The sequence below is a fragment of the Palaemon carinicauda genome, chromosome 11 (genome assembly GCF_036898095.1).
Source record: "Palaemon carinicauda isolate YSFRI2023 chromosome 11, ASM3689809v2, whole genome shotgun sequence".
Taxonomy (NCBI): domain Eukaryota; kingdom Metazoa; phylum Arthropoda; class Malacostraca; order Decapoda; family Palaemonidae; genus Palaemon; species Palaemon carinicauda.
Genome location: NC_090735.1, coordinates 71,395,013 through 71,408,413, shown reverse-complemented (window position 1 = coordinate 71,408,413; position 13,401 = coordinate 71,395,013). Strand labels below are relative to the sequence as shown.

Sequence of the window (13,401 nt, the reverse complement as noted above, 5' to 3'; positions counted from 1 at the left end):
ACATCCCCTACTCTATTCCCCCACTCTTATGCTACAACTAATTTTCCTTTCACCAAAAAATGATCAGACATACCGTTAGCCATACCCCTAAACACATGCACGTCTTTCGATCTTCTAAACATTCTTTTAGTTATCAACACATAATCCATTAATGCCCTTTCTACCACTCTTCCATTTGCCACTCTTACCCATGTATACTTGTTTTTATCTTTCTTTATGAAAAAAGCTAGAACTTATCACCATCTCTTGCTCAACAAACATATCTACCAGTCTCTCACCACTCTCATTTTCACCTGGTACATCATACTTCCCAATGACACCCTCTACTTCTCCAGCGCCCACTCTAGCAGTTAAGTCACCCATGACAACTACATAATTCCTTCTAACCCGTACTTCTACACACCTAGTTAATTCATTCCAGAACTCATTCCACTCCTCTTCACTTTTCTCACAACCTGGCCCATACGCACTAACAAAAGCCCAACATTCCCTACCCAACCTAACCCTTACCCACATTAACCTAGATGATATCTCCTTCCATTCCACTACTTTACCTGTCATCCATTCACTCAGCAATAAAGCCACACCCTCTCTTGCTCTTTCCCTTTCAATCCCAGACACTACCAGTCATTTCACCAAACATGTCTTCACCCTTCTCTTTTATCTTTGTCTCACACAAAGCCAATATATTCATCCTTCTATTCCTAAACAAACTGTACTTCCAATCTCACATCTTTTACTCTCTATCGTACTACATCCACGCAGATTCATACACCCCAAAACTAGAGTGCGGGGAGCAGTCACTTTCCCCCCAGCTCCACCTCTTTGATGTCTCACAGGAGTCTATAATACAGGAGAGGGGGTTCCTAACCCCCTAGTCCCGTCCCTTTTAGTCGCCTCTTATGACACGTAGGGATACGTTGGCGCTATTCTAATTGTTTTTATGGCCCCCCGCGGCCACAGGGGGCATAGTTATTGCATTAACTTATTCTTTTTTTTTTTAATTTCAAGAGATCTCCATCAATTATCACTCAATGTAATATGTATTATTATGATAATGATAATAAGACCATGATCATATACTCACCAACAGGTTTTGAGACTCGAACAGCACGAATGGTTGTCCCAACTCAATTTTGGCCTCGGAAAGAGTGCTTCACAAACTTGTGGCCTTTTCTAGCAAGGGAGCCAATTCAGTTGTCAAAAAGGGCAGATCTTTTCGGACAACCACATAGACAGATAGTATTGTACACCAAAAGCACTTTTGCAACATCTAACCACATGCAATTCTCAAAGATAGGGATTTTGTTATTCAATACCCTCTAGACTTTCTATTATAGCAGTCAGAGGTTCTACTAATAGACTGTATTAGCATTGGTGGCATACAGTACTTACTTTCTTGGTGTAAAAGCAGAAAAATATGCAACACTAAAATTAACTTTAACTACATTACCATATTCTTGAAGTTTCTGAGATACAAAGTTTTTCTAATTCATCAATTAAGGGTAGTAGATCAATGTTGACTTTAGTTGTGTAACATATTGGTTTGCATTCAGCTGCTAAGAATTTGATTACAGATATTACTAGGTCCTTTATTGGCAAAATGCTTGCTGCTCTAACTCCAAGTACAGTAGATGGAATTTGGATGCACTGTACTAAAGTACTTGAGATGTCCCAAGTTACTAGTGTCTTAAACGCAGATAGTAACTCTAGCCAATTCATATGTGTTTGTTATTCTAAAACAAGTTTCCTGACAGATAATTCCAAAGTAGCTGTCTATTCAGCCAAAGGTGCATCACAAGAAATCTGGAACCTGCAACAAAACTCGCTCCTTGGCGTGGATGTTGACAAGAATCCCACCAATATATTATGAATATAAGCAGAAAGTTTTGATCTCTTTTCCTTAGCGGAAAAGTCCAAAAAGAAAATGAGGCTATTGTTACTCACACATAAATAACCCAATGAGATACTACTGCTAGAGAGTTATTGGGTCCTCTGAATGGCCAGACAGTACTACATTGGATCCCTCTCTCTGGTTAAGGCTCATTTTGTCTTTGCCTACTGTACCACTCATGTATCACACACGCTCATACGTTGTAACTGCATTTCTTATTTTTTGTATGTTGTCATTATTGTTCTCCCCTCTCACTGATAACCTGTCTACAGTGAACCCTCGTTTATCGCGGTAGATAGGTTCCAGACGCGGGCGCGATAGGTGAAAATCCGCGAAGTATTGACACCATATTTACCTATTTATTTAACATGTATATTCGGACTTTTAAAACCTTCCCTTGTACGTAGTACTGTTAACAAACTACCCTTTAATGTACAGAACACTTAATGCATGTACTACAGTACCCTAAACTAAAACAGGCACAAATATTAAAGGCGATTTTATATCATGCGTTTCCTAAACACCTAAAAAGCACGATAAAAAATGGCAACCAATGTTTTGTTTACGTTTATCTCTGATCATAATGAAGAAACAAACTCATTTAGTGTACTGTACTGTACACATATATGTATAGGTTAGTTTTTGCATCGATTATATTGATGTACAGTATACAGTATGTTGATTTTGTTATTACCAATGTTTTACTTAATTTTCCTTAGGACTTCCAAATGAAATGTTTTTCTTTATGACGCCACCTGAAACGACGGCGTCATAAAGTACGCTCAGTAAACAACCACGCTCAGAACAAAGAAGGCATTTAACGCGCATGATGAAAGTGATAAATAATGATATTTACAGTAAAAGCATTTACAAAATATGTTATTACAAATATTATTTACCGTATCTATATAAAATCATACAGTACATACTGTACGTAGCAAAGCAGGAAAACAATTTACGAGAGAGAGAGAGAGAGAGAGAGAGAGAGAGAGAGAGAGAGAGAGAGAGAGAGAGAGAGAGAGAGAGAGATTGTTTTACGTACGTAAATGTAAATTTTAAACAAAAAAAATATGATAGGCTTTTAAAACCTTCCCTTTAACTTAATGCATACAGTACTAAACTATAAAACAGACACAAATATTACAGTAAAATGTTTAAGTAAAAAATAAAGATTGTTACTGTACTCACCACGAAAGAAGTTCAAGAAAAACTTGAATGATGATGGCGATGAATTTGCTGCACAGTAGAAATGATGATGATGAAGCTGATGATGTCTTCTACTGTGCAGCCAATAATAGTATTTTACGTCTCTTCAGACGGAGGTGTCTTTTCCTGGGACACCTCTTCAACTTCTTCCTGAGACACTTCTTCAATTTCTTCTGAGGGCATTGTGATCGGAAGTTGCTGCCGCTGCTTCTTCTTTCGCAAGAGCATCCTGTAGGGAGCCATGTGTTCATCGATCTTGGTGCAGAATTGTACAGAACGAACCATATCCTCGTCCCACTCTTGCGAATTTCTTTCACCTCATTCGCAAGCTTGCAGAGCTTGGCAAGCCGTTCTAATTTTAAGACCGTTTCTTCGACATTTTCTTGGAACTCTTCCTGTGTTTCACTGTCTTCACTGCCCGATTTCGTCAGGTCTTCGAGGTCTGCGGCCGCGTAACTTCTACTGTCTTTTAACATAGTATCGAGAAGCGTCACCTTCTCAGCAATCATCATTTTCGGTGCTGTTTACCCTCACTACCAGCCTTAGTAGAAGCAGAAGGCTTGGGAGGCATTGTACAGTAGGGTTTAACAGAAAGTTCAACTTAAAACAGTCGCACACAGCACAGATTAAACTTCACAAAGTTAAGAACGTCTACTCAGCAATACGCGGAAAGAGAAAGTGAACGATGCAGACCCGCGAGAACTGTGATGCTGGAAGTTGAAGATGCGGGCAAAACACCAATCACAGGCTAGATAACAAAACTTGAGTTTTGATTCGTCATCTATCAGCGCTTGAACCAATCACAACCCGTCTTACAGTACATGGTGCGTTGGTTACTCATAGAAGATGCCCCGCGCATACTGAACGTACGTAGATTAAGTACAATACCGTAATAATAATAAATAATGATAATAATACTGTACAGTAATAATAATAATAATAATGATTAATAATAATAACAATAATAATTTTATTAACAACAACAACAATAATAATAATAATAACAATAATAATAAAAATTTACGTACGTACGCTATTTTACGCCTCTCTCTCTCTCTCTCTCTCTCTTTCTCTCTCTCTCTCTCGTACGCTTACAGTACTTATTCGAAATGTGATTTTTGCAACAAAGAATATTATTGGATGCAGTACTGTACTACGTACGTATACATACAAAAGATTCATGGAAAAGAAGCACATCCATTACAGTACACACCATTCTAATATGGTATGACTGCATCTGATTTGCGTTTCATGTTCGATTTAATTTTACTACGTACTGAATTATCGTATGATCACATTCTCTTTTCGTGTTTTATTTCTTTCTGTGCTGAATTATATATCATATGTAATGCAATGAACAATCAGTAAGAGCAGATATTACTAATTACAGTATTAATGGAATTACAGGTAACAAAATATCGTATTTGGTTATCTTCAGATTTCGCGGTATTTTCGAATTTTCCGGAAAATCCGCGATATGTATATATATATGGGTTATGGGAAAACCCCGCGAAGTGGTGAATCCGCGATTGTCGAACCGCGAAGTAGCGAGGGTTCACTGTATTTGTGTATTTTCCTGCACCATTGTGTTTGAATTTTTGCGCCGTTCTTGACTGGAACGGGTTGTGTAAATACTCAAGCTCCGACGAAATAAAGTTCAGATGCTTTCACAAGTCTCTCAGTTACAACTTAACTGTATGCTGAGACACTGGTGACATCAATGTGTCAGAGAGCTTAGCTTGTAATAATAATAATAATAAAGATGGAATCAGACAAACCATGAAATCAATATCACCCCATCTTGATAACAAGCTCAACAGTACTTTCTGGTCTGGAAGAAGGACCTCTCAACTATCGTGTCGTTGAGAACTAACCACTTGTCTAGATGACTACTTCACGATTGATGCTGCCATATTCGTGAAGATTTGAGGTGCCCATTTATAAGTACCTGTATCTTGAATACACAGTAGAGTCAATTTATGTGCATTTGTAATTTTACAAATAACAAAATTCATGGCAGATGAGGACTCTCCAAAATAGCTCCCCATCCTGCCAAACAGGCATTGCAGAATAGAAAGATGCAGAAACTTGAAATGAAGACTTACTCCTTGAAGTGGATGCTGGCAAGAATTCCACCTTTCGAGATGATTTGACCGATTCTTGATTGATTGAATAGAAACTGCTATTGGATCTATTGACCTGACTTGAAGAAAAAGTACTTCCAAATTATTGTCAATACTACCATTAGCCACTCGGACTCCAGAGTCTTAGTTAAGTTCTGAAAGGACTGGCTAATACAATTTCTTTTAGAATGTGTGGCAAAAATTAGAACACAACAAATGACAAGTATGTAAGAATATATCTAATAAATAAATAAAAACTACGAATTTCACTTCTAAGAAGGAAAATAAAGTTCTGTTTATGTATCTACTGCAGAACATGAAAAACAATAAAGAGCCCCATAACATCTCTTTACTTTTAAAAGAATGGGGCTTTTGATTTGTGAGAGAAGGTCCTCATGAAGAGACAATCAGCAATGGTCAAAGTATCCTCAAAACTTTATTTTCAAAAAATATATAGTAATTTGTGGGTAATTAAGCAAAACTAAAAGAGAAGGGGTTATATATTTTTGTCAACACATTTAGTTAAATCAATTTCATTACAAATTGTTTAAAAAAGAAACTAATAACTACTATTTTCAGTCCAAATTAGAACCAACTTAAAACTACATACAAATTTTCAGGTGTCAATGTCCAATTTAGGTGTTTCATCAACTTCTTCTGGAGGTTCCACAATATGTAAGCAAACATCGGTAAATTCTGTAAAAATTGGTTCTTTCATGGCTCTGTGCATCATAAGCTTAGGATTTGGATGACTGTCAACCTCTTTAATCATTTCTCTCAAGTGTTGGTTCTTGAACAGCTCCTTTAATTTCTCTGAAGCACCTGCAGAATATTAGACAGATTACTGTATCTGTATATATATATATATATATATATATATATATATATATATATATATATATATATATATATATATATAAATTATATATATATATATATATATATATATATATATAAATTATATATATATATATATATAAATTATATATATATATATATATATATATATATATATATATATATATATATATATATATAGTTGATAGATGGGTTCCTCTTGGGAATCGCAATTTAAGTAGGAATAAAATAGTCAATGCTGCTATCATCATCTTTATTCGGGAGCTTTCGATATAACTCATGTCATCTTCAGCCTATCTGCAATTATCATATGTAAAATTAATAAAATTAATAAAATCATCCTAAGTACATAGTTAGGAAGATACACTTTCATGAATTGATCAACTAGTTCTAAAATCAACCAATCAAGGAACATAAAACCTTAAAAAAATACTTATTACACCCAACTATATAAAAGACTTAATAACTAATATACCTAGTCACCCGCAGGAGATGATGACCACCCATCCAGACCAGCAACCCACAGACCAAACGGATCAATGGGTCACCGGTAACTGAACAGGTGAGCCCTCATTCAAGCTGGGTTTTGTCTAAAAAATATATAAAGACTCAAAGATTCTCAGCTGGCTGACGTTACTATGTCTGTCCGTAATTTTGAAATTTTCAACAGAAATGGCATGACCAGATTTAAATGCGTGGTCATAAATAGCGGAAATTGGTTTTTTACTTAACAGTATTTTGGTTCTTACCGATCTCCCCATGTGCTCCGAAATCCTACACTGAAGCTGTCTAGTTGTGCTTCCAGTGTAGCACTCATTACAGAGTGCACATTGAAAAGTGTATATGACACCGGAACACAAGGGAGTAGGTAGACTCTCCTTATATTTAAACAGTGAGCCAACTGAGAACTTGTTAGTAAAAATTAATTTTAAATCTATGTGGGGATAACATTTCCCCACAACACCCATAACCTCTGTTCTTAGTCTCTCCGAAACATAACCATAGTACGGAAAGGAGACATATAACTTTTTCTTACTGACTGTTTGAATTGTTAAATTTTGACTGTAAATTTTATCTAAAAACTTCTTGACTTGGTTATAATAGAGGTTCAGAGGGAACCCATTGGAGTAGCAATGGGATCGCCGTGTGGACCAACCTTGGCAAATATATTTTTATGTTATTGTGAAGGGAAATGGTTGAATGATTGTCCTGTGGATTTTAAGCCTTTTTTGTACCGTCGATATGTAGACGATACATTTTTACTTTTCAAAAATTTAGATCATATAAGCCAGTTTTTAGATTATTTAAATACAAAACATCGTAATATAAGATTTACGAAAGAAAATGAACAGGATGATTCTTTGCCTTTTCTCGATGTCTTAGTCTCTCGGAAACATAATACCTTTGAGACCTCAGTATTTCGATAAAACACTTTTACAGGACTAAGCACTAAATTTTTAAGCTCCGAACCAAAAATCTACAAAATTAATTCGATAAATCACTGTTATATAGATGTTATCATGTATGTTCAACTTATCTGGGGTTTCATGAGGAAGAAAATTTTCTAAAATAATTTTTTATTACCAATGGGTTCCCTCTGAACCTCTATTATAACCAAGTCAAGAAGTTTTTAGATAAAATTTACAGTCAAAATTTAACAATTCAAACAGTCAGTAAGAAAAAGTTATATACTGCTTCAGATCATGGACTTGCTTAGCATCGTGTTTGTAGAACACTCTTTATGATTCTCACCCAGTATAGGTGCGAGGACAATTGAAGTCCCAAACCATTGACTGTTTATAACAGTAATTAGGGGGGCAGGTTTTAATACACTACCTGCCGCCACTACGTAGTGTTTCAGTTCATGTACCTGTTTCGCATAGTGTTTGTAAAACACTCTGGATGATTTCCATCCAGTGTATGAACGAAGACGCTCAAAGTCCATATACTGAAAGAAGTTCAGTGATGAAGCAATCTTTCTCGGATCATGACCTGCGGGAGTACTGTCAGGATCCGCTCTACGAATAAAGTAGGTGAGCTTCACCCTCAGTTGTTTTAGGGATATGTTTGATCCAGGGGTTTCTCCTTTAAAGAGCTGTCCTCCCCTGAAGTCTGAAGTTCTACAAAGATAGACCTTTAGACACTCTACCGGACATAGAGAGACATCTTCCTTCAGAGGGCAGATTCTCCAGGGACCCCACCTTTTAGTGGGTAGCTCATTCTTAGCGAAAAAGGATGGATCAGGGAAGAGATTCAGTTCTCCTGTTTCTGCGAACTGAATGTGGCCCTCATCCCTAGAAAGGCCCACTATTTCACCAACTCTAGCCCCTGAGGCTATAGCGACCAGAAAAATAACCTTTTGGGTTAGATCTTTAAGCGAACAATCTTCATTGTTCAAGGATGAAGCATAATGTAGGACCTTGTCTAAAGACCAAGAGGTGGACTTTGGTGGTGCAGCAGGCCTAAGCCTAGCACATGCCTTCAGGATCTTATTAAAGATCTCATTCGCCAAGTCCACTTGAAAGGCATATAGAAGAGGTCTAGTCAAGGCTGACTTGCAAGTAGTTATCGTGTTGGCCGCTAAACCTTGGTTATGAAGATGGATAAAGAAGGACATGCAGAAGTTAATTGAAATCTCTCTCGGTCCTTTTGCTTTTACAAAAGCAACCCACTTTTTCCATGATGACTCATATTGTCTTCTAGTTGACATAGACTTGTATTCCTCTAAGAATTCTATATTGCCTTTTGAGATCCCAAATCTTTTCTTAACCGCTAGGGCAAGAAAATCATGCAATGAAGGGTTTGGGTTCTCTGTAATAAATCGAAGGCAATTAATCTCTGAACCTTCAGGAGTTGTCCCAGGTTCAGAACTAAGGACAGCCTCAGCCTCTGTTCCTTCCTCCAGGAGGATAGATTGCTCTTGGGCTACCTGGGAGCCAGTAGAGCTACTCCCACCTGGAAGGATCTCAGCATGTTGAGGACTCTCAGCAGGTGATTGGACGGGATGAACTGGAAATCCTAAGTCTATCCCTTCCATTTCAGAGGCATGAGGTCTATCATTTAAATTAGAGGATCCTTGTATGGGGCTACATATCAAGGTAGTTCCTTGACGGCGCTCGTAATGAAGCGGTCGGATTGCAGTTCTGGGACTTGTTCCCATCTGGGAAAGAATAGATCTGCATCCGTGGACCATTCTAACTCTATCAGCCTGAGCCTGAGCAGAGTATCCACTGCCACATTGCGGATCGGTTGTATGTGAACTGCTGACAGGTGCCATCCCTTTAGGTAAGAGATGGCTAACTACACCTAGACTGTATGAGACGTTCCTTAGCATCGTCGATTGCGGCATCTCGTTATCGCTTCGGAGTCCCAGATCAGCCGTAGACAATCTGATCTGCTTGGAGAGAGTTTCCCTACTCATGACAGGACCAACATGGTCTTGGGATTTTCGGGCTTTGACCTTTGTTAGGGAAGCGATTAAGGAAGGACCGCTATCGGTCTTTTTAGGCCTCTTCGAGCGTTTGATGCTTGTTTTCTCCAGGCTCCCAGTGCATCTTGCAGCAGTGCTCTTAGCACAGGGCCTGCCTCTATTGCGAACTGGAGAGAGATCAGGGTTCCTCCCTGTTCTCGTTTTGGGAATCTGATCGATTACCGGAGTCTCTTGACAGACCTTGCCATCTCCTTTTACATTCCCAAAGGAAAGGAAAGTTGGTGTGACAACAGGCTTCAATGGATTTTCAGTCATTGAAACCTTTGAGCCGGAGAGAATCGAGACTTCTTGAAGTTTATCTTTCATCCACGATGTTCCGGGGACCGGATCATTTCTTCGGATGTTCACAGACCAGCCACTTTGGGTGCTGCCCACCCCAGCCTCTTGTCCAGGAACATTATTGCCTGAACATTTCTTAGGCTTAAATATTGCATGACTGTGTCTGCCAATTTTATGAAGGCAGCTAGGACTCTGTCTAATCTGACGAGTATCTTTCCTAGGAAGTGCATTACTTTGTGTAACTTGAATCCTAGATAGGAGGGGAAAAGGTGATTGACTGGAAGTTGCCCATAGACGACTTTCAGGTCTGGTAAGACTATAGGCACCCTTTTTTGCAGCGGGGTCCTTATGTTCAGGAGGATAAACATCCTGAACTCGTTGTTTTATTTTGACTTGTTGAGTGGCGATAAGTCCTGAATGACTCTGAATTTTCTTGAGTCCTTCTCGTAAACACACAACGGCCTTCCCTGGAATTCGGTGGACTAAAGTTTCCTTACCACCTGTATGCTCTAGAGCGCTCAGGTAAATTCCTCCAGGAGGGTTTTGGATTATCGGAGGAGTTGAGGAAATGGTGGTAGAGACATCTCCACCTCTCATCTTAGTCCCATCTTGATTAGGCTATGGACCCAAGGATCGAAGGTCCAGCGATCCTAAAGAAATCTCCCTCCTACTAGAAGCCTTTCTATGCTTCGACTGATCAGTAGGAATATCTTTTCGACCATCTGTCTGTGACAGCTCGGTCACTACAACTGTGGATTGTTGTTGAACCGCTCCTAATGGATTTCCAGACTTCTCCATCTTCCTTTTAGGTTGGGGACCCACAACTTTAGAAGATTCTCTTTTTAAAAGGATGCCCCACTTTTGGAGAAGTCCTACTTTCTCCGTGGAGGCATTCTTAATCACTTTCTTAACTACCTCGTCTGGAAAGAGGTCTTTACCCCAAATGTTGGAAGATATTAGCTTCCTTGTATCGTGTTTCGCTGTTGTGTTAGCTAACACAAACTCCCTACATGTTCTTCTAGCCTTTATAAAGGCATATAGGTCTTTTACCAAAGTAGCCATATGTATTTTGGCTAAGACCTTGAGCATGTCTGGGGTATCTTGATGAGCCGAACAGAACTCTATGTAGTTCTGTAGAGATAAGGAGACTGGAAGTCTCTCCTTTGTTTCTTGTTCATCCTGTAAGAGAAACTCAGATAATTTTGGAAGATTTTCCTTAAATTGTCGACTGGAGACATCCGCCTCAAGTCTTCCTACGGAAAAGGTTAAATGGGCCTCCTTCCAGTTCTTCTCCTGTCTAGGAAATGCTAGTGACAGAGGTTCGCACTCCTTGAGTGTAGGACACAGTTTACCTGTCTCTACTGCCTCAGTGACATATTTGAAAGCCTTCTCCATAAAGGGGAGTGAAATTGAAACAAGAGCAAGAAAGGAAGAGTGCTTGTTAGCTGGTGTGGATACCTTCGACACCGAGTAACCCGCCTTTTCTATGCTGCTTGATAGGATAGCCTGTGCTTTATCATTGTCGAGAATCATGACCTCCTTTGATTCCGTTCCTTTTCCTGATGTTGGTTCATCCTTCAGTCTAATGAAACAGTTCGGGAACGCGTCAAAGCTTGGCCAGAACTGGATTTTGTCCAAAGGAACAGCACCCATCTTCTCCGAGATGTAGAGTTTCCCATTTAAAATCGGCATTAGCTCCGCAAACCTCCAGGGATTGGTTGTGGAGCATGTTGGAAGGTCTTGATCTACAACTCGTTTGTACGACCCTTTAGGAGCGACAAGTGGAGCTATACCTTGCATTTCGCTTCCTGCTTTGTGCTCTGTTTGCACAAATTTTCTACTAGATTCTTGACTTGGGTCCATAAATGGTTCATTCCATCTAAAAGAGGGATAGAAGGCGGAGATATCGATGTCGTTGGCTCATGAGCCTGTTGGGACGGAGACGATTCCAACCCGACATTCTCCCCTTCTTCCCGTGGGCGCTTTTTGCCCTCCTTCCCGAAGGATATCTGGCCATCGGGAAATGTACCTCGTGTCTGGGGTACCACTATTTCCTTACTCGCTGTTGGAAATAGTAACCTAAGCATCTTGTAATTAGGCAGGTAAGGTCCCGGAGAGATTTTCTGAAAGCCTCTCACCCAGTTGCGTAGTTTGAAACGAGCTGCATCCCTAGTCTCTACCGACTTGGGATTCTTGAAACCTTCGGACAATAGGGCCCGACATACTTTGCAGGCCTGCGGGTTCCAATACTGCAGGTGTTCGGAAATAATATTACAGGGGGCATGAAACCTGCATGCATTATGTCCATAAAAACACTTACTCTTAGTTTTGCAGAAGACTGCAACACATGACATCTGGCGTTCCTCCTGTAAAGAAAGGAAAACAAAATGAGTATACGATTGATTATCTCACTGATAACCAATATATCAAAGGTCATATCTTAACAGAATAGCTTAGGATAGCAAGCTATAAGGGGATAGTAGGAGACACATAATTGTGAATCCCTTGCAAGCAAATGCTGGTACCTCCCCTCAGTATTAAATGTTAGAAATTTCCTTTTCGAAGGAATTCCAACTGAAAAAGAGGGTTTTCTAACCCCTAGGGATAGGGAAGTGTATTCAGTACTTCACTGTCCCTTTCATACTAAATACTGTGGGGTACGGAAGATTGATTTCTCAATCAGCTTAACGAAGAAACACTATTCCTTCAATGTTAGAGCAGCTGCAGCATAAGCTCGCATGAGGGTACCCAAGATATGCTAGAAATAGTTACTGTATAATCATACTGTAGTTTTCTATTTGCAGTATGCACTATATTGCAATATACTGGCTACTGTATAATTATATAGTGTGATCCAGCCAATGTGTTGCCTTTCTGGTAAGCCACTGACTGTACGGTCCAGCTGGCATGATGCCAACTGGACTGGGGAAAGGGAAAGACATATTTGTATATATCCCACCCAACTTATTTGCTGTGACCCCCCTTACAAAATTAAAACATAGAGTTTCCTAATCATGGAGACTCAAAGATAAGGGCTCTGCCCTTTAAGGGTTAGGAGTGTAACCTCCAGTACTTAAAATTTTAATATTGCAGGGTAATCTGAAGACTGATTTCTAATCAGAATATTGAAGAATTAAATTCTTTCAACATGAGATTGGGTTCCACAAATATTTGGGTAGGATTTTCAAATATATTGGAAAACACTACTAGTATGAAATATACAGAAGCTTTCTATTTGCAGTATATCCTATACTGCAAAAATACTAACTACCTGTATAAACATATACTGTAGTTCAGCCAGCAAGTCGTCAGCATAGCTAGCTAATGCTAGCACATCTAGCCTGCTAGCTAAAAGAAAGAGAGATAGCATGGAGAACAGGCTACCTAATACTGCATATATATACAGTAAAAGGGATGTAAAACTCTACTTTTACTACCTTCTCCAGAAAGAAGGTTCAAATGGAAGGAGAGAATATAAAATTCAAGCTTCCCTCCAGCTACAGTACTGTCGCCAGCAAGGATCTGTCTAAACCTTGCCGGCCGGCAGTATC

At 39.1% G+C, this 13,401-nt stretch overlaps 1 protein-coding gene across 2 annotated transcripts in view; it reads right to left on the bottom strand.

Annotated features, from left to right (window-relative positions):
* Window positions 1-5,705: 5,705 nt before the first annotated feature.
* LOC137650065 (zinc finger HIT domain-containing protein 3) overlaps window positions 5,706-13,401 on the bottom strand; it is a 174,771-nt gene continuing 167,075 nt past the window's right edge. For both annotated transcript variants that reach the window (XM_068383114.1, XM_068383113.1), the window contains exon 4: window positions 5,706-6,045. In XM_068383114.1, the coding sequence (XP_068239215.1) occupies window positions 5,840-6,045 (206 nt within the window). In that variant the 3' untranslated portion in view covers window positions 5,706-5,839. The remainder of the gene's footprint in view (window positions 6,046-13,401) is intronic.